Source organism: Frankliniella occidentalis, unplaced genomic scaffold, assembly GCF_000697945.3.
Source record: "Frankliniella occidentalis isolate FOCC.00 unplaced genomic scaffold, Focc_3.1 Scaffold77, whole genome shotgun sequence".
NCBI lineage: Eukaryota > Metazoa > Arthropoda > Insecta > Thysanoptera > Thripidae > Frankliniella > Frankliniella occidentalis.
In genome coordinates, this window is record NW_026267207.1 from 566040 (window position 1) to 592030 (window position 25991).

The 25991-nt window shown below is 37.3% G+C and overlaps 3 protein-coding genes across 12 annotated transcripts in view; 1 reads left to right on the forward strand and 2 right to left on the reverse strand.

The window, feature by feature from the left end:
* LOC113207202 (serine/threonine-protein phosphatase 1 regulatory subunit 10) overlaps positions 1 to 2072 on the reverse strand; it is an 11624-nt gene extending 9552 nt beyond the window's left edge. Inside the window, exons 1-2 of the mRNA XM_026423653.2 lie at positions 1498 to 2072; positions 700 to 797 (exon numbers count right to left, since the gene is read on the reverse strand). Coding sequence (XP_026279438.2) covers positions 700 to 797; positions 1498 to 1500 — 101 coding nt within the window. The 5' untranslated portion in view covers positions 1501 to 2072. The remainder of the gene's footprint in view (positions 1 to 699; positions 798 to 1497) is intronic.
* Positions 2073 to 2559: 487 nt separating this feature from the next.
* On the forward strand, positions 2560 to 13133 carry LOC113207204 (FK506-binding protein 5). 6 transcript variants are annotated; one of them, XM_026423661.2, is made up of 12 exons: positions 2560 to 2774; positions 3443 to 3790; positions 4103 to 4221; positions 4710 to 4856; positions 4947 to 5088; positions 5180 to 5200; positions 5532 to 5644; positions 7634 to 7702; positions 7785 to 8018; positions 8603 to 8792; positions 9902 to 10177; positions 10492 to 10646. In XM_026423661.2, exons 1-12 carry the CDS (start codon positions 2633 to 2635, stop codon positions 10503 to 10505), a joined length of 1815 nt encoding a protein of 604 aa, XP_026279446.1. In that variant the 5' UTR covers positions 2560 to 2632; the 3' UTR covers positions 10506 to 10646. The 6 variants fall into 6 exon arrangements, with proteins under 6 accessions (XP_026279446.1, XP_026279440.1, XP_026279442.1 ...); XM_026423655.2 differs by lacking the exons at positions 8603 to 8792; positions 9902 to 10177 and having other exon boundaries at positions 2561 to 2774; positions 10492 to 13133; XM_026423657.2 differs by lacking the exons at positions 5532 to 5644; positions 8603 to 8792; positions 9902 to 10177 and adding an exon at positions 6132 to 6217 and having other exon boundaries at positions 2561 to 2774; positions 10492 to 13133.
* A 321-nt stretch (positions 13134 to 13454) lies between these two features.
* On the reverse strand, positions 13455 to 25893 carry LOC113207201 (protein strawberry notch). 5 transcript variants are annotated; one of them, XM_026423651.2, is made up of 26 exons: positions 25746 to 25893; positions 24583 to 24688; positions 24308 to 24499; positions 23235 to 23462; positions 22326 to 22355; positions 21919 to 22103; positions 20550 to 20631; positions 20266 to 20475; positions 20011 to 20186; positions 19764 to 19928; positions 19446 to 19687; positions 19205 to 19358; positions 18976 to 19136; positions 18772 to 18891; positions 18530 to 18690; positions 18264 to 18455; positions 18067 to 18191; positions 17771 to 17968; positions 17429 to 17693; positions 17236 to 17348; positions 16879 to 17159; positions 16504 to 16807; positions 16173 to 16420; positions 15892 to 16085; positions 15678 to 15790; positions 13455 to 15594 (listed from the first exon to the last, which is right to left on the reverse strand). In XM_026423651.2, exons 1-25 carry the CDS (start codon positions 25764 to 25766, stop codon positions 15705 to 15707), a joined length of 4239 nt encoding a protein of 1412 aa, XP_026279436.1. In that variant the 5' UTR covers positions 25767 to 25893; the 3' UTR covers positions 13455 to 15594; positions 15678 to 15704. The 5 variants fall into 5 exon arrangements, with proteins under 5 accessions (XP_026279436.1, XP_026279434.1, XP_026279433.1 ...); XM_026423649.2 differs by having other exon boundaries at positions 13455 to 15590; positions 24233 to 24499; XM_026423648.2 differs by having other exon boundaries at positions 24233 to 24499.
* Between the last annotated feature and the right edge of the window lie 98 nt (positions 25894 to 25991).

Below are 25991 nucleotides of genomic sequence, written 5' to 3' on the forward strand. Positions count from 1 at the left end.
GGGGGGGGGGGTGACCCGTAGACCGTAGATGACCCGGCGCGGGGAGTCATCGCGCCCTGGTCCCACGATAGGAAACAAGCCAGGAACGTGGGCAACCCAGCGCAGCACTGTTAAATCGCGCCGTTCCCTTTCCTAAGAAATTTTCCAACAGCCCCGCCTCGTCAGCAGCATTGCGCGAAACCCCTCCCGAACATCAGTGCATGGAAGTACTTCGGCGTGCTTTGTTGGTCGGAAATATGCCTTATATGCTTGGCTTGGAGAGAGGGGCATGTGCCAGGGAGGGGGAAAAAAACAGTCACTTGATACCCACTTCAAAGAGACAACGGACACGCCCACCCATGTCTCGGGGCAGCCCGTGCGCTGGTCAGCTGATCGTGACTCATGAGTTCCAGGACGGAACGCGGTACGGAACGCATGGTTTTACTACACCCATACCAAAGACCACAATCAAATTTTCTCCCAGCCTATCTAATTCAAGCTCAAAAACCAAACTGTCCTATACATAGTGTTAAAGTGAAATTTTAAAATGATTTTTTTTTTTTTTTTTAGAAATACCACATTAAATTCATTTCATCAAATTACATACAATTAAGATTTAAATCAGTTTTCCAACAGAGTTAAGACTGAGTACAATGGTGGATAAAATAAGTACCAGAAACAAAGCCTCAAAACCCCAATTCTAATTTAATAAGTTCTTACCTTGCTAATCTACCGACTTGATCTCTACTAAGGATCCCTCCATTCGGACCAAGCAGCACACTCAGGCACCTGAGTAGCTGCATAGGATCTATACGAGGCTGCAACAAAAACAGAAAACATTGTAGACACTCAATTTTTAAAGAAGTACCATGTAGGAGAAACGTATTGATGAGATTTGAGAACACAGATATATGTGAATATATGTATACGTATATAACGTATGTAACATATATATCTTTATTAATTGAAATTAGCCCCATTCCCACCAATTACATGTCTAGTGGCACTAGTTACTTTCACTGAAGCAAAGTTGAAGTAGTAACTGAAAATTGATTTATTCAATGGCTATCTGTGATGAATCCAATCAGCTGTTTGAACAGCTGAAATAAATGTAGGCGGTTCACCCCCTCCCCTCCCCCAATACTTTTCATCAGCGAAGCGAACGGCAATAATGATAGGTGACTCGCCTTCGGCGTATAACCTAACCATCTGGGCCACTGCCAGAAGTAAACCATCTGGTCTTTCTTTTATTTGATGTATGTTGGCCATTTTCTTGTCAAACTTATGTAGCTAGTTGTTATATTACATTGTAATGAGATCAGATCCAATAATATAGTGCTTCAGTCAAATACCGTTTTTTTTTTCAATGATGTGAGAGTTTAATTCCACTCTTTTCGTGTTCACATTCCTACGGATACACTTTTACTAATGTGTGGGGCACAAGGGAAACAACGCCAAGGTCATTTGTCTTTTCCAATATGGGGCTAAGTAATGCGTCACGAGATCATATATACTTACCATATTGACTATTTGAAGAAACGTTCAGGTTGCACGGAAAATGAAAGCCATATATACGATCATTGCAAGACCGCACAACACGAGAAATTAAGATTCAGGCATGAAGGACTTCAAAATGGCTGCCACATGGCTCCTAGCTACTAAGTCGAATTGGTTTCAGATACAAGAAACCGTAACTGAAGGCATCCGCGGCTCACTTTTAAGATAAAGATTTACACAAGCCACGAGGGATGCCGTAGCCTAAATAACTTTCAACTATTAACTTCCCACAAGCAATATGGGATGCTCGTTACTAGCCTTGGTGCCTTGGTTCTCGGGAGCTACTTCATCAAGCTATGGTAAACGCGAAATTGTATGTTTCCGACGAAAGAAATGTTCTATACAAAAGTAATTGTTGAAATAGAAAATGTTTAGGAACAGTAAATGATCAAATACACGACTAAATTGATCTGTGAACAGCTCAAAATCTGCATACAACAATATGAGCTGGCGGTAGCTGTACGCGTTGCGTTTTCTCGTCTCTACCCTCCCGTTCCCGTTTCGAGTCTGCAGAACGGAAGGCGTGTACTCGCACAAGTCAAAACTTCATTTCATTGAGGCCAGAGCGCATGCGCAGTTCACAGCTGTTTCGCAGACAACACAACGCAAAGTAAACATTAGTTGAGGATGGTTATTATTCTTCGCGTATAATAGTATGATGATCCGCGAACGACGAGTTTCAAATTTGAATGAACTAAAATTGGTTTATGCCCTTCTTTGCCATCACACTTTGTCGATTGCTTGGTTCAGAAGTCATTGCACATAACTGCAATGTTGGTCACTTTACTAAGGAGTGCACTCACAAATCGTGGAATAGCCACTCTACATCCGGTCCTGGGGTTGCTTTTTACATTTAATGTTTCAACGAGGACCTTGTTGGTCTTTGAATTTCACACTGTCAATGTTTCAATCACTATAATTTGATCCCGGCAACCCACAACACAGAGTCCTGTCCGATGCCAGTGATAGAAAAGAGACACAGACACCCTTACCAGGCTTCAGCTGACCCTTCTCAGCCTTGTATTTTCGCCGTAGTCGTTTGTTTTCTTTTCGATGCAGACGACATTCCGACTTCAGCGAAAAACGAGGAACGAAAATGCCTACAGAAATCACGACAGGAAAAACAGTGTTTATTTTAGCCGCGGTTGTGGGGTGTTTTGCTGTGCTATGGCCACGATTATTCCATCCAATGCTCCAGTCAGCCATTTACGAAAAAGGTTCTCTTGATAACACTGCAGGTAAGAAAGCCCAGTAGCTCGATGTATTCATAGCCTAAGCCCCTTGCCGGATCTGCATCACGAACTTCAATGTCAGGAATGTCATTCTTTGTCGTTCCTACAATCGTTGAATGGTTCTTAGTAGATCTGGTCGTACTTGTTGCTCTATTCTAGATCCACCACCAATTTACTTCTACTGCTGAAGGGATGTTGATCTTGGGCTCATGCTCATTGTGAATCTTATTGTTACTTTCCAAAAATCTATAACACCAATTTATTAATCACATTCGAAATGATTTAGTATATAATTATCTCTTAACAATCATCTGCAACACAAATTCAACCTTTTTAGTGAAGTATGGAATTTTGCCACTTCAATAGTATAATACTTCACCTCTGTGAGATAATGAAAACCTTTCAAAGTGATGCTGACAATACAGGAATATTTTAACTTAATATTATTTAGAATATGTCAGATAGTCTGAAGTGTACGTATTAATGTCATTTGTTGGCTCATGAGTTTGATGTGATCTTTGCTCATGTGATATACAAGCATTATATTTTCTGTCAAGAAATAATTAAATTTTAAAAAAAAATGTATTCTTCATTTGCTTAAAAAAAGACAGAATGACAGAAACTTTATTCTTGGTATTAGTTCAGATACATTTATCTTAACTTTATTGTTCCAGGATGCTGTGATGTAATTTCTGACATGGATGTCAATGCCATGAGAATATTGAAAGAAATGTGTGGTCGAATTGTCACTAAACATGATGAACTAGATCCTAAATTTTTGTCAGACTTCGAGCATGGGAAAATGAGCAAAGATGTTATAAATACATGTAAAAAGGAGGTTTTGAGCACATGTGGTGTTGACATCACATCTTTTCTGGCAGAACAAGTAGGGCTTGGTCAAACTTATCGTCAAATCCTAGAAAACATAAAGACCTTCAACAATTCTGTTTGTTTGAAACAACACTTCGGGCTTGAAAGAAGTATAGTTGGTGCTGCCAGATATTGGTCACATTCATCACCGAGTAAGCGTAAACCAAAGCAGTGGAAAGGCTTCAAATTAACAACTAATCACATTTTTTTACAATTAACGTTTTTATTTAGAAAATTTTTGATTTCAATGATTTGCAAGATGTTTTTCAGTGCGTGTGAAAAAAACAACTGTTTTTTGCGTGATTTTGGGGGATTTTTTTCTCTGCATTTAACCTTTTAGAATTTTAACTTGGCAGTCTGCACTTATCCTTTCTGGCTTTCTTCATCAGTGATTGTGTGTATATGTATGTGTGTGTGAAATTGTAACTGCCCTTAATTACAATAATGTGCGTTTTTTCCCCCAGAAAACTTGAGGCAAGAACGTCCTCCTCACATGCGCCCAGATCTAGTGCATGCAGCTCTAAGAGAACGTGGAAGAGCCATACCCCAATCCAATGTTGTTCCAAGGATTCTTGAAGGCAGGGTACGTTTAGTATCAAACTGATCCAAGCAGTCTCTTCATAAAAATCCCACTTAAAATCAAAGAAATTTAGAATTTTTGGATTGGACTCAAAGTAGGTTTTAATCACTCTAAATGGATACTAGTCATATAAATTATTGATTATTAATGTACATTGCAAAATCTCTCGACGGTATAATTTATAGATGCCAATGAGCCAGGGCTCTGAGGCTATTTTCAAGTTCTGAGTTGGGCTATAATGAGTTTGGCTGTGTTCCAAGTCTAGCTCAGCTTAGGTGTACAGTATTGTGGCCTTCAAACATGCGGCTGTGACCATGAATAACATGAGTTGCAAACATGCTTATATCTATTTGCTTTCCTGCACTTTATCATTTATTTAGAAATTTTCTCCCCTTTTCTCTGAAAATACAAAGAATAAATTTAAAAATGTTTGTGTAGCTGCCATACATCATGTAAAAGTTGGCTGTTTAATCTGTTAATATTTTTTTCAGCCAGGACCCATTCCAGGGATGCGTCCACCTATGGGAGGAGCAGGACATGTTGTTCCAGCACCCAAAGCAACTCAAGGAGCTCTTGGCATTTTGATGCCTTTGTACACTATTGGCATCGTAATGATCTTTGTTTACACAATGATGAAGGTATCAAAGAACTACCTTAAATGAAAACCATAAAAAATAATCTCTTTATGTAAACTAAAAGTACACAATATTTTAAAATTAAAAATATAGCTCTTAACGAGGAGGAACACTGAGGCTGAGAGTGTGAACAACTTCCAATCAGACCCCAACTTCCGACACTATGTTTTTGCTGATCAACACGGAGGACAGAATGGGACCAACAAACACCGTTATGATCAGCCTACAAAGTTAGGTAAGTAACACACTTTAAAACTTATGTTTTTTCATAATAATTTTTAGTTTCTTTATAAGTTCTACTCCTGTTTGTGCTTGCAATCTGTCAGACTGGAAAGAAAGAGACACAAGTAAGTATTTAATTTTACTCTTACAGCCTCAATGTTCAGCTGTTTTCATGTCCGTGTCAAGAGTTATCTGATAATGCTGTTGTATTATTTCTCAGTCAATCATATATCATTTTCAAGTGATCGAATACTCATTAATGTCCTATTTCATAAAATATTAAATTGGAAAATTATTTGAAACTTGTTTAGCAAGCTGCTTAATCATTAGTTACTATTTAACAGTTTTTTTTATCTGTAGTAGGAAGATTGATTTTAGTCATCTATTAATGTGGGACTTCAATTGGCACCTGACTGCCATTGTAGACCTACTAATGTATAAGATGAAACTTTCCAGGAGAGATTGAAATGCTTATGCTTCGAAGAAGACTTCAAGAAACTGAGGCTGCCATGGAGCGCATTGTAAAAAGAGTCGGCATGGTCCCCTTCAAATCTGAATTTGCTGCACAGGTCGGACATAGATCCAGCTCCGACTCTGATATTTCTAAAATGTTTCTTTTTTTTCCATGTTTTGTTTGACTTTATTTTTTACTCCTATAATTCGGTTGCTAGTTTCATGGTTGTGAGCAAAGCTTCTTTGCATGTTTCCAGTGCAGTAAGCCGAATATGCACTTGCCAGACTGTGTAGAGTATGGTCCCATCCCAGTTTCTTTATTAAATTACAGAGAATGGAAAATACGTGTTCATTTTCCATTTTCTAATGAGTGGCACATGAGAAAAGATTTAGTTTTATAGTACATATAGTCTTACCCAATTAATTTCTAGAAATGAAATTTCCTTAGCTCTGGAGATGCAATGTGTGCTCTCCTGCTTTCTTGGCTCAAACTTTCCCAGATTATTGAGGTGCCTGTCTGTTAACGATGTTTGTCAATGTCTTGCCTTGAAAATTTTTCTGAATAACTTTAACCAACAGCAACTATTTCTCTGTGCCACTTAGTTGAAACAGCAATCTCAGGGTTGTTAGCAGAAGTGGACCGACAAAGGGAGAATGTTGCCAAGCAGGCTGATCAGCTAAGCGGAAAGGTACCGTGGTGTGCCACGCTACATCTTGCTTACAGTTTACTGTTTTTTCATTGTTTTCCGTTTTGCATGCTTGCAAAATATGGGAGTCATACAAGAGTGCATATTTCAAGTGCAGCATACCTACCAACATGATACATGGGAAACCTTTAAATTTAAAATGAATTTCCCATCCCAAATTTTACTTGATTTTTGAGTTACCCTCTCAGATTTTTGTAAATTTGTTGACTTTATATAAATTGTGAAAACTCTTTTTCATCAATAGTTCAGATAAATTGGCATTGCCGCAATATCCCAAGCCATTTTTAATTGACTTGTATGAACTAAAGCATCTGGGAGCTATGTTGTGGTCAGCAAAGCACTCAATTTTATATCTGGTTCTAATAGCTCCTAAAATATTTGACTAAGTTTGTCTTGCTTCCTTATGGTTGCTTTCCAGTGTAGCTTTGCCAAGTAGTAGTTTCAGTCAATCAATCACTTATGCTTTGACCTTACTTTCTATCTTGCAATACTTAAACATGTAACATGTCTAATTTATGTGATTTTTGTTTTACGATTGATGTAAGTTGAATAATAACATTGTTTATCAGATTCTTGGAGTAGGCCCCTACAAATGGTTTCTATTGAGAACTGAGCCTCTGCCTCTATGATCAAGAAATTTTTTTTATCATTTACGCAGTTAACCATTTTAGGTTGTAGGATGCTTCATACCATGCAACTAGCCCGATATTAGTGTGTATTTGTCTATTTCCACAATAGAGCATGGCTTGTTTTCCTTTACTGTTCTTTCTATATCCTTTTTGCTTAATAACAAGTTTGATCATTTTTTTCATGATATATATTATGAACTTTAGGAACTGTAACATTTTTGAACAAATTCTTTAAGCACCTACCTACAAATCTACCTTTAAAGTTTGCTATTCAGCTCTACAGTATAAAACCAATGGTGGTTTCACTTTGCTAGCTATTTTGCAGAGTTTGGGCTACTTACATCATAGCAACAGTCTTGGTGAAGATTTCCGAATGAAGGTGTTACATCCAATCTCGAAAGCTTTTTCTCTCTGAATCCTGTCTTGATTAGTGTTGGTTGGTAAAATGTTAATCCTGCATGATATCTTAACCTAGGTTCATGCTGAGTTGCTGTGCTATAATAGGATTGCTTCTTTCATTGAAGTTTCCCAGTTGCTTATGTTTTGTAATTTATTTGTAGCAATATTAATTTTTATTTTTATTTTCCTTAGTGGTAATTTTTTGTTTATTTTAACTTTTTCTTGTAACTACTCTAACTTCAAACATCATAAATTTTCTTTATATTATTTTAAAATAGAAAGAAACATTTATACAAATCTTCAATGTTTAATGAAATATTTTCTTTTTCCTTATTCATATGTTCTTAATCCATGTCTACTTTTTTTAAAGGGAGAAAATGGACTACAGGCGGAACCAAAGAAAGAGGGTGAAGGGGAGCAGGAAGGAACTAGCGTGAAGGTGAGTACTTTTCATGTTGTACTGTGGAATAAGTTTCTACTTAGTCATTATGACATGTCCTCTAAATGTCTTTAATTCCTAGGTTGTCAATATGGAAACAACTGCTAGTTGTGAAGGTGGTAAACCATGGACTGGAAGCCGCCCCTCAACACCCACTATGCCACGAAGCCGCCCTCCTAGTCGCCCACCTACGCCACTTGAACGAGAGGCAGCTACAATCCCATTACCACAGGATGCTCAGGAGATCTATTTAGAAGGTGCTCTACCATCCCAAGCTCAACTTCTTGTTGCGGAATCGGAAACAGAGGCACACAAGGTACTTAAACCAAATTACCATCTAAGAAGCAGGCATGTCATACGGTGCATCTCTGAATATGCTGGTTTATCATATGGAGGTCAGATCAGTAACCATTCTCATCCTTTCTTCAAAAGTTCAGCATTTTTTCATATTTTTGGCTGTGTGTAGAAATAAATATTTGTCAGTGTAAATTGTTCATCAAATAGTGTGCTTCATATGTTAGCCATTCTTTTCCATGAAATGCTGGAATGTGTGCACATGCAACTGTTAAAAAATTCCATTTTGCTATCAAACCATCACATACTTGGCTTTTAGTGGTGGTGTGAAATGATTGATCATGATAACATGAGTTCTGTGAGTTTCTTGTAACTTCCATAACCCTGCTTGAAGAAGCCTATTTAACAGATCCATGGCATTTTCGGAAATGATAATCTAAAAGGAATTTCTCATCTTAAAATTATAAAAATAAATGTAATGTATTAATATCTAAAGAGTCCTTAGACCTAGACAACAACCAGCATTCTTAATCCTCGTAGCTCATTAATTTGCAAGCAGTTAAGTAGCTAATAGTAAGTCCCCTGCAATATGATTGCAACAAACAGGCAGCACCAGGAGAAATGGAACTGGAAAACAGCAACGATCCTCCAGTTATTCTCAGTGGCAAGATGACATTATCGCTGATTCCTGATCCCTTGGCTCATGGTTCCGATGATGAAAGTCACACAGGGCGAGACAGTGGGCAAGAAAGTGAGCAAGAAGATACACGTGACTCCAATGGCTTGGAGCAGAAGGGTGAGTATGGCATTACACAAAAGCTGGTTGAAGGACAGAGTGGACATATTACCTTAAGGTAGCAATTGTGAGTCCATCAATGATGTACCAAAGGAAATCATTTTCTTGAACTAGCTTAACGCTCCTCACCTTTTAAAATATTGATGGATGAAATTCGAAAAAAAAAATGTCATCAATATCATAAAATATCAGCTCAAAAAATTGGTTTGTACTCTCCTGACAATAGAGTGCTAATTCGTAAATAACTTTCAACCATCATGTGTTCTATTACTATGCTATAAATATAAAAATGAGAAAATGAATGACTTTTTTTAACATGTATTTATTTACCCAGCACATTTTGTCAATTAGGGAAATATGGTACTTAAACGTTACATTAAAAAACAAAATGTATCTCATTACATTGCAATATGCTAAACAGAAAGTAGGGCTTTGCATTCTTGACTTATATGTCATTCAGATATTTTAATTTTCACTAACCCACATTAGCTTCAGAAGCTCAATTCCAGCTTTACTGCTTGTGTTTTACCTTTCGTTTAAAAAAAAATAATGTAAATTTGTGTAACAAACTGAATTGTTCTTGTGGGATTTTATGCATGTCATGCTGTGGAGTAACTGAAAATCAATTCCCACAGTGCATATTTCATTTGTCCCAAAAATTATGATTGAAGTGCCATATTTGCCGGATCCTTGCCTCATATGTGATTGAGAAGGTAGTGGGTAGAGGTACTACATGATGGTAAAAATCTTGGAATCTGATAGAGACCAAAATTAGCAACATTTTTCATTATACATGCCATTGGTTTGTCTTTTATTTCTTACCAACTACGTGTAAAGATAGTGGTTTCAAATTCTTATTTAGAGATCCCCTTGTTTATTTTGATATGGACTTGTTAAGAGATTGGTTGAAAAATTGCTTTCTTAACTTTTCCATAGCCTCTCAGACCTATATTTGCTAGTTAACAAAATAATATAATATAATATTAAGTTGTATGTTAAGATTTAGCTGTGTTGTTTGTTCAGTATCTTGCATGGATCCTAATATATACTCAAATCCGTATGCCTGCATGCATTTGTCTCCTAACATTTTCTAACTTTGCTTTTTACAGTTATGCAGCTTTGGAATTCTACTAACCCAACTCAAGCAGAACTCACTGATCAATCAGAACTTTCAGACCAATTTGAGGACTCTGAGTCATTTGAAAACTTTGATTACTCTGTCAGTCTGAATGTGAATGTTGTTGGACTCCTCACTGACACAAAGGATAAGGAACACTCTAATATAAAACAACAGCATTTTGCTCCTCCTCAAGATTTGTCAGGCAAACCAGTCAAACCTTCACCCAAACAAAACAAATGCAGGAAGCGGGCTATCTCCAAGAATGGTACATAATTTTTACACGTCATCTTTTTGTCTTTGTGAATAAAGTTCAACCGTGAATGGTTGCACTATTTTTACCATACTAGCTTAAGTATGGGCATTTCCTTTTGTTAAGCTCTGAACATTTGACTAAATTTATAAAATGTCTCAATTTATTATTATGATCCTAAATGTTAGCCAACCTTGGACTTAAATTGATTAGGAAGTAAAAAAAGTTACAACAATTATTTATAAAAGATTTTTAAAAAAATTATTATTATTTCTTGGTATTGTTAGAAAGTTTCAGGGTGTGGTAATTTTCTGTTTGCATTTTCACAGGTGGTAGAAGATGAGGTTGCGAGCAGAAATGAAAGTGCAGGACAAGTGGGCCTCACACAAGACAGCATCCAAAATTTCTCTCTTTCCAACCAAACACAGCCAGAACTTCCAACTAACAAGAAGAAAAAATTATCTTTTGCTTTTTGGGGTGAAAAGAGTGATGAAGGCTGTGAAGTAGGAAATGTTACATACAATTCTGAACCTGTTAGTTTTGATGGGAGAAAAGTTTCACAGTCTCTTGAGAACCAATCAATATCTGAACAGCAAGCTCAACTTGAGAAACATGTTCTGCCTATTGACATGGAAAGACTTGAAAAGCTCAAAACTTTGGATCAAAATTATCTTCTGAGTGAAATTGACAACATTATTGAAGAAGCCATTGGATGTGTTCAGCAAGAGCTTCTAGCTAAACAGTACTCAGGTTATGAAGAAGAGGAAGAGATTGGGATGGTGGATGAGGAGGAAGAAGATGAAGGATGCAGTGATGAGAATGATGTTGAAAGTGATATTCGTGATGCTCTTAAAGAAAGTGAGAAAATTCGGAAAGCAGTTCATGAGAAAGTTGAGGAAGTCAAATTGTCCATGGCTTCAAACTCTGATCTCACAGATAATGAGGTAGAAGTGAAGACAACTCAATCAAAAGTTATATTTGCTGACAAAGCCCATGTGATTTCTGCAGACACAGTTAAGAGCTTTCATGATGATGATGAAGAGGAAGTGGAAGTCGGTGAGGTAGACGAAGAAGAGGAAATTGATGATGAGTATGAGGATGAAGAAGTTGAGGAGGAAGAGGTAGAAGAGGAGGAGGAAGAGGAAGAGGAAGAAGAAGAGGAAGAGGAAGAGGGGGGTGCTGAAGATACCATTAATAAAAATGTTGCAAACCCAAAAACATTGGAAGCAAGAGAAAATGTCAATGTGGACCATGATGTAGAATATGATAATGAGGGCGAAATTAATGAAGAAGAGGAGATGGAGGAGGAAGAAGAAGAAGAGGAGGAGGAGGAGGAGGAGGAGGAGGAGGAGGAAGAGGAAGAGGAGGAAGAAGAGGAAGATGGGGAAGAAAAGGAGACGGTTGGGGAAGCTTTTGTTTCCAGTCAGAATGGTAAGGAATAATTATTATTATCTCTAGAGTCCCGCAGATCATACAGATCACATTTGCAGACAAACATGAACATACCGATGGTCACATGGGACTCAACATTTTCATGATGCTAAGAGAATGCCTTTTTTCATGTTAGACAGAATGTGTAATTATAACAATGGCTACACATTATCCTAAAAAGTAAATAAATTTTAATAGACCAATGTCTTCTGTGACTTTCAAAACTTAGAAATATTTGTGATTTGTGGTTTACTAAAGCCTAGACATTTATGATATGTATTAATTTTTAACCTACCAACATGTCAGCTTTGAAATTGTGCCACGGTCTGATAAACTAGTCTTCAATAACATAATGTCTACACCACTGACCAATCAGGTTGTACATACATAATTATGTCCTTTCATACATTAAGTCTGATTCTTCAATCTGTATCGTCCATCATGTAAATTTGTTAATACCTGAAGGCCATGCCCTTGCATATTTTTTCCATTGTAAAGTTTGTAGGTGGCTTTGTGAGTCTTTGCAAGGGGTTGGGAATTCATTACTTTTGCTGGTCGGACATGTTCATCATCAAGGCATAAATTGTGTATTTTGATGTTTTTTATGTTAATTTAGTTTGTATTCTATTAATTGATTGATTGATTGGACCGAAGGGGGAGTGTGGTTAATAATTAGGAATTCAATGAACCTACTTTTGAAGTAAAACTATTTAGAACAAACAGATTTCTGATTTAAGGCTTTTTCAATTATGCATTGTACCCTGGAAATCCTGATTATCGTGCAGTTTGAATAGTTCTTTGTTTGAATTTGAAAACTGAGTTGTGCCAATACGGTTTTCTTTCTTTTTGTAATGAATATGCTGGAAACTTCTTCATATGTTGATTCCAAAGTGAACATTGTCCTCAAATAAATTCCTATTTTTATTCTAGTCTTATGTCAATAAGAACTCAAGTTGGTTCCTAGTTCTAGGGCGAACTAGATTAAAGGCCAGGAAAAATTGATATAAATTACCATACCATGTAGGTGGTTCCTACTCTGCATGTCTTACGGTTGTAGTGTATCGTGAAGGGTGCTCGGGAGTTGCATTTTCGACCATAAAGAGCCGTGTGATTCTTAAGCCAAACATTAGTTAACTTCGCCTGTACGACTCCCTGGCACAATACTAGGTCGTATAAAAAGTGCACGGCGTTAACTAGCCATCGGGTGCACCAATAATTGTAGTTAAAAAATTCCCGTGCTCTAACGTTAATTGCACCAAGTTTCTACTTGTTAAAATATATACTCCATCCGAAAATTTAGCAAGATTTCTTGAGAGTAAAGCAAATGGGAAAAGCATTTTTTTCCCCCAACAGTGCAGCATTTATAAGAAGATTTTCTGTTGTATTTCTAGGTATCCCTCAAATCGACCCCTTTTACATTTCGTAACTTATTTTGTATATATGTAAATTCCGAATGAGTAGTGTAACTTAACTATTCCTTGGTTTAAATTTATAGTGCACGTGTAAATATATAAATAAAGGTGTTTTGCATACAATATTACATAGTTGTCTGATGCAATTGTCTCTTGAGCTCAAATATTAATAACTCAAGACATACCATCCAGTTCTAAAGCTGTTTATTTTCCATGTCTATGTTAACTTTGTTATACATTACACTTTAACGTGAACTCTTTGCTAGGATGCATCTTCATGTGAATCATTAAAAGACATTCCAGCTGTCAGTGTCGAAAATTCGATATGAAGAGAAATACAGTACTTAAAATAGTAGCACATGGTTATGGAAGAGGTTACCATTGAGGCAACAGAAGTGATGATCTGATGAGATTAAGGGAATTGCTGTTTAAGGAAAGAGGAAACAAAGTGACATTCTTCATTTATTTGAATTAGATTCACTGAGTTCTATTTACCAATATTTTTACTGGAATAATAACTTTATATAAGTTGAAGGCTACTGAAGATGGAGGAAGGACTGGTTTAAGCATTACTAAGTAAAGATATAAATTACCATAAACACTAGTCTATATTTTCTAGATCTTGATGTATCAATGATTTAATACCTCATACAGCAAAGTCCATCTCAGAATCTGAATAGAAACAAATTGCAGCTAGTTAATACAGAGGAATGTATGGATAGTTTAGTATAACTTTCTTCATATACATTCCTTTCTTAACATCCAAAAATTGGCTCGACATTAAAACATCCACATCAAATTATTATAAGCTTAGGATCTTGTTCCGTTAAAAGGTAGAGAGAAGAAAAATATTAAAAATATAATGGAAATAAGATGTGCAAGGTTTTGGTAACACAAGCTAGTGTAATGCTTAAACCAAATATAAAGCACAGAATAATACATGAATAGGACAACACCTGGGTTACAATTCAGAGGATAAAAGGACCAGTGGATCTGTCACTTCTGTGACAGTCAGCCTCACAATGGGCGTGGAATAGTAGAACAATACATATTCTAATATGATAGCACCAATGTAGATTCACTACAATAACTCACAGATCAAAAGTTTTGTGCTCAGCTCCAGACAACTACAATTGAAATTAAGGAAGGAAAGTGACCTAAGAGCACTTCCTTCAAACTCATATTCCAAAACCTGGAGATATGGCGCTTAAAGAAACAGATCAAACATGAGGGAGAAAAAACGTGTCTAAATGAAGAAGGTACTATGACAGCTGAGGGTTTTATGTAATGGCAATGAACAATGAAAAAAGAGCATATACTGTAAGAGACATTTGTCAATTGAAATAATAAAATGCCTTGAGGACATTCAATAAATAATATCAACATACTAGCTAGCCAAAACATACTTAATGAGGAGTAGGAGCTAGGTTGTCTACAAAAATGCCCATATCACAATGTTCTAAAAGGACAGTTCCAATGTCCACCCATCACATGTAAACAATTCACACTCAAGTAAATCATTTAATTTCTCCATTACTCCAGATAAATGATGTTATGAATTAAGAAAATCAACTTAGGTATCCAAAAGATGAAAAATTATAAAAGTAACACAGTAGGAAATACTTGAGACGAACCTGCTCATACCATCTGAGTGCAAAAAAGACAGTCATAGGAAATGAGGTTAACTACTCCTATGAATTTTGTTTCAAAACTACACGTGAGAAACAAGAAGAAAAGCCCCCCTCCCTCCCCCATTTTTAATTACTGAAACAAATGAGTTATAAATTAAAAATTCTTCCAATTCAATTCTCAGCAATGGTGAGACATAACATTACACTCATCGCTTTCTACCTTTAGAAAAAAAAGGCTAGTTCAAAAGTCAGATGGTAGAGGTGGGAACTCCCAATTCCGAATTTGACAGCAAACAAACAAAATTGATTTCCATCCAGGATTCCACTCCTACACAGATAGAATCATCATTGAAGTTAAATTTTCACACAACTATCGAACATATAGCATATTTATCACTTAATTCATGGTTAACATTAGAAAATTCTACATCTACACACATTAATTTTCTCCAACACACCAAAGCTTACAGTAATAACTTATCATAACTTGAGGCATAGTTGCATGTCCTAAATGAGGGAGCAGAACTTGCTTTAAATGCTGAACTAGCCAGGGCACTACAGAAAGACCAGTAACAAAATATTGTTAAAAGTTATATTGAAATGTGAAAAAAGAAATGGAGTAGAGAAATGAGTACGATGCAAAAAACAAACAAACAGAGTTTAGGAATAAATTGCGATGATAACTGCCATCAGGACAGAAAGCCACAGAACTAATAATAAAGCCAATGCCATAATCACAAAGTCACATAGCCTACACATGAAGTTACCTAGTGATATCGTGCCAAATAAATTAGATGAGAAGCATCAACTAACATTTGAAAGAAAAAGAAAACACCGGCAAGAGAAAATAAAACTAATGGGCTCCATCAGAAAAAATTGAGATAAAATTTACAATTTGCCTGTATCACACTGTGGGCTCTTTGATATTCAAAACAGATAGAATTTGGTCCAGCTCTACCTGGAATAAAACCAGAACAATAAGGAAGGATTTCGAAAAGTTAGACATTGAGTCACTACAAAGCAACACTCCAACCAACTCACGTCAATAACTTATTTCTTTTATCAGCCTCAAAATTTCTCTTCTTCCATTTTTTCTGAGTCCTCTTGTAGAGCTTCTATCAGATCTTCAACGCAGCTATTTGGAATTAATGTTCCTAGAAGACAAAAGCACCAAATAAAAGTTGTGTACACTGGTTAAAAAATAAAGAATAAAATAAAATAATTCAATTCAAAATTAAGGTAAAAATGTTCTTACCAACAATTTTCAGCCCATCACTGGCGCGCATGCGCACAACCTGCATTTTACTGTTATGTCCAGTTCTACTGTTGAGGAGATCTTCTACTTTGGTCCACACACTAAGCACACACCCAGCCAAGACATTGTAAGTTCGACGCCGTAGTCCAATTTCACAATCCATGCCCAAGGCAACATTCTTACAATTTCCTCGCCTGAAGGGAGACAAAAATAGATCATGCCATTAGTACTTGGTTACCATGATCAGATAAAAAATTTGACAGTACTTCATTAAAACACACCAGTAAGCATGTGAGCAGGTTTTCTCAGAAGAGTCATACTGCTGAGTCCAATGTGGCTCTGCCTCATCCTTGGAGACTTTCTTATACTTCTTCTCAAGCTCTCCAAGTGTTTCTTGCTTCAATTGAAGACCGGTGTTTGGTCTATAGACAGCATACAGAGTGTCTTTTTCTTTGGTTCCCTTTTTCTTGTTATTGGGGTTTGACTCTACTGCAACAGCTAAAATGGCTGTTTGTTTTGAATTGCGGATCTATTTAGGCAAAGGAAAGAACATAAATAAGAGAAAGCATTTACATAGCATTGAAAAGAAGAGTGAAGCAAAACTTTGCATACTTGGTGAGAAAGGTAAAAGCCTTCTTTCGCTCCAACCAGTTCTTGGTACTTTTCCGTGACGTCAGACCAAGACATGCCTCTTTCAACATGAACAATATGGAGTTGTGTAGCCGCAGTACCAGTTGCATGCTTGCGTAGGAACGTATACACCTTAATTCTCTTGACATTTTCACCAGATGCACCAAGGTCAAGAATACCCAGATCAAAGCGACCTGTTTTCTTAGCATCGCTAATAATGGCTTGAAGTGTGTCAGTAAAATACTTGAACAGTCTATTTTGCAAGTCTACTGGCATTCCTAGGATTCTAGAAAGAACATTTGACATGAAAAATAGTTAGGGAAATAATAGTATAAGAGAAAAAGGCAACCTACTTACCTATTGAGGAATTTACTCATGTTATTGTAGTCTTTGTCCAACATGAGAATTCCAGGCATATTTTCACTGTTTGTGATCAGCCCCACACCAACTAATGCATCGGCAACATCTTTGAAGAAATCTCCTTTGTAATCTTGAGGAGGGGGAACACGAGGCTGCTCATAACCCATGATGGCTTTCATAGTGGCCTCCAGAGCTTGTCTACCATACTTGTTGTCAATATTGAATCGGGAGAGATCACGAGTTTCAGTAGCTCTTCTGTCTCCATGAGTCAATGCACCCTGAATGAACAAAAAGTATGTAATGAAGATAGGGTCTAATTACCTACAGGCAAAAACAAGTTAACACACATCTTACCAGACTTTCCAAGCGCTTGGCAACAATAGAAGCAAATCTTCTTTCACCAGCCAAATCAGATATAAGGAATAAATATTCTGGAGCATTGACTTGATTACTTCGGTGAGTGCGTCCTAAAGAAGAACAAACATGAATACTGACGCAGCTCTAAAACTGAATGGAAAATAGGCTAATCACTTATCACATAGCTTACCAAACTGCTGAATAGCTCTATCAGCACTCCATGGTAACTCTAGGGTAATGTGAACCCGTCTCCTCTGATTACGAGCTCTCCTGTCACTCTGTAATGAAATACCACTGCTCGCAGCTTCAGATATAATGGCAACATCTTTCTCTCCATCCATAAATCTCTGTTTTTCAGTGAGATTTAAAGTTTCAAGAGGAACATCAACCTCTGATCGAGATTCATACTGTATTCCTCCATCTGTTTGGACAACACGTCCTTTCCTACCAGTCATCTGTGCAAAAAAATCAATGTAAAACAAGAGAACCATAATTCTAGCCTTCTTATATAGTAGGGCAGCAGTAGGCTTACTTCTGCAACATTTTCAGGACCGCCAAGCTCATCAATCAGTTGATCTAAGGTGTTCGGAGGTAGACGGTCACCTAACTCCTCAATGTCAGCCAGTAGCTCTTCCTTCATGTTGCAGGCATGTTCAATAGCATCTCTGGGAGGAGGGGGAAGCCCGGCACCAAGTGAGTTACCATTTTTGTTTCCCTCTTCACGCTTGGCCTAAAGATATAAACACAAATTGGTTAAGACATGTAATAAATTAATGTATTAAAGATTTCATTATTGATAAGTCTAGCAAGGGATGGACACTGTTATACCTTTTTGTGAGCTGATGATTTTTGTTCAATAAGCAAACTTATTTTGTCTTGCGTTGACGAAGGTTTTTTGGCTGCAGCTTTACCCTTTCGTCCCTTTTTTTTACCCCGTCCACCAACCCATGGATCTAAATATTAACAAAAATGTTAAAACAAAAAAAACACCTCAGCACACTCACATGTACAAACAAGTATAATACCTCCATCAGAATCACTGTCATTAAATGGATTAAAATCACTTGAAGCATCACTTGCTTCTGAGTTGCTTTCACTTGCAGCAGATTCAGATGCTGATAACTGAAATTCGGCGTCTGATCCACTTTCATTATCTGACCCAGAATCTGAGGACTCAACTTTAACTCTTTTTGATGCACGCTGCGCAGCTCTCCTGACTACATTACAAATCAGTTTCAATCACAGTAAGACACTACACACTCAAAATCACAACTACTAAGGAAAAACAAACCAGGCTTTCTTTTCCCACTGGAACCACCAGCTTCTTCGTCATCATCATCAGACTTTTTAGACTTTTTGTCTTTTCGAGGTGGAGACAAGCCCAAAAGCCTTAAAATTCTGCTACGATCAGGAGCTGGGAAGTGTTTTTCTACTAAGGTTTGAAGTACACCCCTGTAAAAATTCATGGAGTCAGAGACACATTTTAAACCCCTAGAAAAGAAAAAGCTACCATCAAATGGAAAAGTGGCGTACTTTGCTGTGGAGACAAAATCAGACAGTTCTCCATCATCCCTTTCAATTTGTTCTAAAGTTCTGGCTTCTCCAGTTGATTGAAGACCAATCACAACACATTTCCCACACTTGACTGCTTCTCTGAAACACATAATTAACAAGGCGAGTGTTAAATCAAATAAGATGTGTGATTTAAGAGTCAAACACTTCAAATATCAAATTTACCTTGCAACAGAGACCGCAAATTTGACCTTGGCAGCAATACACAGGTACTTAAAGAATCGTTGGTGAGCAGACCAAAACTGTCCCCACATCGTCTTTTTCATCCTACTCTCTGCGTCAATTAGTTCAGCTGCTTCAGTAAACTTCTGCATAGCTCTGACCCACTGAAAATTTCAAAAGTGGGTTACATAACTATTGAAACACAAAACAGAAGATTTGCACATGTACTCACCAGCTTCACTGAGTCATCATAAATTTTAATAAAGTCATCAGATAGATGAACCTCTTCAATTTTGAAAGAAACACCATGAAAACTGAGTTGTCTGGCAATGTACATTCCTCGAAGTTTCATATCCATGGCAACAATTTCCATTGCTCCAACTCCCCTGAAGAGGTGACATTTTACGATGTAAAGACAAAGCAGTTACTGCGAAAGTTGAAATGTGTAATAAGGTACAATGAAAACAACTTGCCTTTTCTCAACAGCATTAATATACTCATTGAAGTCTTTGAAGGCAGTTCCCTCGCCCCAAATACCAAGACGTGTCATGTAAGCCATGTTGCGAGGCTCTGAAGCACCAGTGGCAGATGCATACACCACACGGGCCTTCGGGAGTTGGTTCTGTATTTCTAATACTGTCAGACCAGTTTTAGTGGGTTTACTTGAACCCACTGGACATAAATTCTTTGCCCTGTGACATTCATCAAAAATGATCTACACAGTTAGTTAAGGAATAATTGATTTGAGAATAAAATTTTAAAAAGATCTTCTGTTAATCATAAAAGGATACACATCCATCAAAATTGTCTCCACACCAATCAATAAGCTGCTTCAATCTTGACTTATATTTCCCAGAAGTCTGAGATGACTCTCCAATAAGTGCAGAGTAGGTGGAAAATATAACACCTTCCTTTACGTTGCCATTAACACTAGATGAGATCTTGGCATATTTAAACTGGAAACAACATGAATTAAAATTAAAATAAGATGATTTCAGTTCAGAATAATGTAAATAGACATATGACAGAACAGCAAACCTTGTTCAAAGGATGAACATCAATTTGGCCAGCACCAATGTCTTTTAAATCTCTTTCAGAATCATATTTAAGATCATTAGAAACAGACACCCAAATGGCTTTCTTTCGACCCTTTAAGTGGTTCTCATATATCACCCCAGCAATAGTTCTGCCTTTTCCAACACCAGCACCATCACCTGAAAGACAACCATGAGTATAGGTTGAATTTGCGATCTCACACAATGCAAAACTAGATTGACACATTCCACAACATACCAATGAGAAAACCAGCTCTGTTACCATCGGGCAAGAAATGTTCATGCTGCTGGCTGGCATACACAATGGCTTCCAGTTGAAGAGCTGACAATGAGCCAGATTTAACAGTTGAGTCTGGTAAGGATAGTTTGTACCAGACATCTGCCGGTTCTACACTTGACAGCGAGGCAGTTTCAACAACAGGATCCGGATGCTTCTTCCCCAATTTTACTGAAGGAGGTAAAATTGAAATTATTTGATGAGAAAGCCGTCATTTTCCCTAATTTCTAATGGTCAGTACTAACATTTGGTAGGCATGTAATCAGCATATGTTTCAGCAACCCCCATGTCTTCATCCTCAACTTCTTCCTCTTCTCCAGCAGCCATCTGAACGTCGAAAAATTTCATATCAGAGTCAACTAGGCACAAACTTAAATTGTTGAAAAGAGAGGGCACAAGTTAGTCCCATGTAGAATAAAAATTACAACCAATTCTCACAGAACACACTTTGGCATTCCCTATCGCTTTGTATAACCACAAAGGAACACAGCATACCTCATTTAAAGTAAAACAAATAAAATAAAAAATACTAGGACGGGAATATTTGACGATCGAAGGAAATAATGCGAAAACAAAAATCTTTCGAGAAAAGAACATGTTTTAGTGAAGAAATGTGGAAGATGCAACTAAAAGGGCGGGAACACTGATGAAATAACCAAGATATCGCATTACAATGAAAGGTGTCACATCAACATACATAATTGAAGTAGACTGATCCTGGTGGACCCTGAGGTAACCGCTTCTTCGACTTTTTCTTTCCTTTAGACGGACGAGGGGGTCGCACACGTTGCCTATTGGTTATGTCCCACATGAAACTCATGGGTAACGATAAGTTCTCATCGTGTTCACCGAACATTTTCGGTTTGATGATGGACACAAGAAGTTAAACGAAAAATGGGCTACGCTAAGCGCGACACACAATTTATCTTAACCAGTAAGATAACAGGTGCAATAGCCAAGATCGGCTCAAAGCGCCGCAGGTCAGAACTTGTCTCGCCGAAAGTCGCCACTACGCGACGTGCACCGAGTGCCTCCTGCCTTCTGACTGACTGCCGTCGCCCGCCGCCCGCCGCCCGGCCCGGCGCGCGCTGCTGCTGCAGCCCCACCTACCCCCGCCGGCCGGCTCCGGCTAGGGGGTGGGAGGGGGCGTAACGTGGGCCAGGCGTGGTGGGGGTGTTTGCGCGCCAACAGTTCAAGGCACGGTGTAGAGAGATCTCTCCACAACGTGAGTTTTAAGGTTACCCTATATGGTCAGAAGAGGTGCGAGGCACTCCAGTAGCAGATTTGACATGTTTAAATACTCGAACCAGCGAAAGAATGCTCTTGGCGTAGCATGGGCTCTTATGGGCGGCCACAGCAAACCCAGGAGCATTCTGTCTCCATAGTCTGTGTAGACTATAGCTTCGCTGGTTTGAGTATATTGACACCACCTTCCAGGGAGGGTGCAGATCTGGCAAGTTGAAGTAATGCTTTTGGAAAAGATAAGGGAGGGGAGAAGGGAGGTGGCAAAGATAATAGATAGATAGATAGATAGATAGATAGATAGATAGATAGATAGATAGATAGATAGATAGATAGATAGATAGATAGATAGATAAAAATAATAAAACTTACCTTTTGGTCATTCATCCACATCATATTTTTCCCTTGAAGAGCAGGGTTCCAGTTTCCTTGCATCATGGGCCCCATGAATTGACTCATATACGGGTTTGTTGACATATTTGGATTTGTCATCATGTGCGCCATCATTGTGGCAAAAGGTGCATTAACATTACTCATATCCATACCCATCATATTTGCTGTAACAAGTACAGTATAATGTTAAGATAACTCTTGAATGCATAAAAGTAGAGGTCAATCTTGCTGATATACAAGACAGGACAACAATACGGATAACCAACTTCATACAATTCCAAATTTTCCAGATCTCTTTATCCCTAACATGAGACAAAATTAGAAACAGAACATTGGAATTCTGTAACTAAACAAGAATCCAAACAACTTTAACTATTGCATCTTACCCATGTTAGCGAAGGCACTAAAATCCATGGCTGGCATGCGCAGATAAAGTTCAGACAAATTTATAAGACTCAGTAGGGATAAAACAGGCACACTATCAGGTTGAAAGACATTTGGACCACAAAAATTGGTTGTTCTATGGAATGAATTAGCGAATTGCAAAATAGGATCACATGCAATAACTTAGTCAACACCAACTTTGAATCAGGAATGGAAAATTAAGTTCTTGTTCCGTGTCATTTTTCTTAATTTACTTAGGAACGCGTAAGCCAAAAAAGGTAGTAACACAAAGGAAAAGAAAAAGTGAGCTACAGTTAAATTCCTGTCAATTCTTTTACCAAATTTTCACAACTTTAAGGACTTTTTTGCCAAGGAACAGAAGGTGATGTTCTTTCTCTCTAGAAATGAATCATTTCTTGTTCAAAAAACAAGTCTCTGGAGGAGTTAAAATTTCAAGAAAGTTTTAATGGGAACTAATGTTTTACATTTAGTTCATGTAGTCATTTCCTTGGCTGTGTCATTCGTGGGTAAACAAAAACGAATAATAAGGAAACATTTGTCTAAACTTGCCATCCCTCATTTATATTTGCTTTTTTGACATAAAGAATTTTTGGAATACATGCAACAACCCTGCATAATTTTAGTAGTTATTTTAACTTGAGAATATAAGGAACCCAATATGTGATTAAATCTAAAGGACTTTCAGAGTGCAACCAAAAATATAAAAACTAAGTACATAACTGCAATACAAAAACACCATGTATAATTTCTCTTTCTTAAATCTGTTTCGATATTAAAATTTAGAGCCAACACCTGATAAATTTATTAGAACAACATCCCAAAATTATAGGAAGTTCTAAGATGTATTCTACCCTACAGGACTTCACCAGTACAACAGTAATGATACTTACATTGCAAAAATGGATGGTTGAGCATTCCACTCATATTGCCTGCAGCTAAATTTGCACTTGCGTTGCCAGCAACACCAGACAACATTCCAGGGATAAAGTTGTTCATTACATTAGGTGAAAATGAGGGTATGTTAGGTCCTCCTGAACGCATGGTTTCAAAGCCCAATGAAGTACCTTTCGTGATGAGGCCACCTGGTACTTTAGCACCAGGAACATTTGTAAAATTTCCTAGGAACACAAGATAGCTTAAAGTGATAAAGAAACAACAGAATGATGATTTAAAATACATCACACTTCTAAAACAAAACAAATAGTTGTTTGTTTCCATACAAAACGCTATCTTATATTTCCCCACACCAAACAACTTCGATTAAAAAAAAAAAAAAAAAAAATTAAAGACGTAGAGAAAACAGCTAAGGCAAGCGTATAGTTTGAAACTTAAAGCCAAGAAGCTGGCAGGCAAATAAACAAAACTATGACCAACGATCATTCATTAGGCAGAAAATGTGTTAGTTGAAGTAAAGGTGTATTAAAATTTGTACATAAGATAGAACTAAAATAAAACCAAATAACTGAAGAAGCCTCAATCTCTTGAAATGAGAGAAGATTAGACAAGACTAAACAAAAGTTACATGGGAAGCAAATTTATTAAATATTGAAAATAGTTAAGTTACTACTGGATGAGCTAGTCGAAGTACATGATCTCAACTGGAGAAAACAATCATAACATCATTTCATATTATGTAACAGACATTGATTGAAAATGAAAAAACACAATAGAGTTAGGGTAATAAAAGAGAAGTTCCACATCCAGGCCACAAAAGCACTCAAATCTCACATTACAAGCATATAAATGCAAGCCAAGCAATCTATGAAATGAAGAAACAAACAAGAAAATGTAAAATGCTTGAAAAGCTTGTTAGAAAAATAATTTCAGTAAGAATGAGAAAAGCTACAGGTATAAAGTGCTGAGAGTTGTTTTAATTTTAACTTATTACCCATTTTGAGGGGAACCTCTCTCTTGATTGTTTTCATTTCATTTGGATTTCCCATCAATGGTGAAATGTTCTCACTTTTCAAAAGAGAAGTGCCACCCTTGACTACTGGCAAGGTGCTTGAGGATCCCAGCTTAGGCACTATAGCATTGCTTGGAACAGATGTAGATGACACAATGTGAACATCGGGATCTTCCTTTTTCACAACAACTGGGCCATCTTTATGGGCGCTGACAGTTGTAACTGCTGTAACAAGATCCTTTCCACCCCCTGAAAGAAATGAAACATTGCAGATTCTGGAAGGAAGATAAATTCAAAACAGTGACATGTACAAATGAAGATTGGTAGACTACCTGGAACTTCAATTTTGTCTGGATCCTCATCTTCATCAAAATCACTATCAGAATCGGAAGGACTGTCACTCATTTCTTCTTTAATGGCCTTTTTCTTGCTTGAAACCTAAAAGTAAAATGAAATTTAAATTACGCACAAGCTGAGGAAATTGAAATTTCACTAATAGGAAAATGGTAAAGGTTTAAGGTAGGAAAGCTGCCGTTCAGTGATACAAAATACAAGAACAAGAATCTTTTGAAAAGAATAAATTTACTTCAAATGTATAGATTTGCACTAAGGAAGGCCACCTAACCTGCTCATGAAACAACAACAAAAACAAAACAACCTCCTCTTCGGTACAAAGAAAGGAATGCAGCACACTAGGAGTACCAGTTAGGTATAAAATTTGGTGGACAGTACTGTGGACAGGCAACTCTGAGCTGACAGTACTTAATGTTCAAGGAAACAAGAAATGTGAAAACAGTGATACATGTTGGAGGTTATGCAAGTAGAGCAAAAGAGCACTGCAGTTTTGGAGATAAATAATTGATTAACTCAAAAAGATAAATAACTGATAGAGAATAAGAGGACACAGAATTTAATCTTAAGATAGAGTTACACAACTTCTTAAGAACAGTAAACAGAGAGAAAACCTTGGACTAAGGGTAAATTTCTCAGCAAAAAAAAAAAGTTCACTTCTCAGTTGATACCACAAATTTTCCATGTACATATGGCTACCATTAAATCAACAACTTCACCAAAGACTTCCAAAAACCACAAATGAAATTTATTTTCTGAAAACACCATCTAAATAGAAGCATATCAATGGTTGGAGCAGAAAGATACAAGTGAATGGAGTGATTTTTTTTTTGTTTCAGACAGCGCGAGCCGGTGAACATAAATAATGGCTTAAAGATCGACGCATTTGAAGAAAAAATGAAATGTTTACAACGAAAAGGGAATAAAACCACCACTCGCACTCAGTTTAAAACTTAATTCCAAAATACATGCCAAAGTTTACGTCAATATGAAGCCCGTCAAATACTCTGCTCTCCCCAGCATCAGTGCACACTAACTTGAAAGAGGGCCTTAACGCACTGGTATTGCCACCAAAAAAGGAAGATAATAGCTCAAAGGTTATCTTTTCGACAATGTCAGTCATAAATTTGAACAACAAACTCACTGTTCTCTTTGTACGCGGCATTTTCGGCGTAAATAATGGCTATGTCTTCGGTTTCTGCACTTCACACTCCCGCCATCTTGATTTGGCTCCCTTCTCCTTTCAAGCTAAGGCGTTGACTACGCATGCATCTACTACATACTGGTGGCATTTTCCGGCATTTTTATTTCAAAAAATGCAGCGCGTCTGAGGCTGTAATGTGACATGGCCGAGAGAGAAAAGCATGTCAAGCGAAGTTTGCGTTTCAGC

What these genes read in the sequence shown, in the direction of transcription:
- LOC113207204 (XM_026423655.2), top strand. Translation starts at nt 2,633, where the DNA reads ATGCCTACAGAAATCACGACAGGAAAAACAGTGTTTATTTTAGCCGCG. An exon ending in CTGGAAAGAAAGAGACACAA is followed by an intron (nt 5,201 to 5,531) that starts GTAAGTATTTAA and finishes GAAACTTTCCAG; the next exon opens with GAGAGATTGAAATGCTTATG. An exon ending in CGGAAACAGAGGCACACAAG is followed by an intron (nt 8,019 to 10,491) that starts GTACTTAAACCA and finishes GCATTTTCACAG; the next exon opens with GTGGTAGAAGATGAGGTTGC.
- LOC113207201 (XM_026423649.2), bottom strand. Translation starts at nt 25,766, where the DNA reads ATGCCGCGTACAAAGAGAACA. An exon ending in TGATTACATGCCTACCAAAT is followed by an intron (nt 20,476 to 20,549) that starts GTTAGTACTGAC and finishes TACCTCCTTCAG; the next exon opens with TAAAATTGGGGAAGAAGCAT. An exon ending in ATGTTCATCCTTTGAACAAG is followed by an intron (nt 19,929 to 20,010) that starts GTTTGCTGTTCT and finishes TGTTGTTTCCAG; the next exon opens with TTTAAATATGCCAAGATCTC.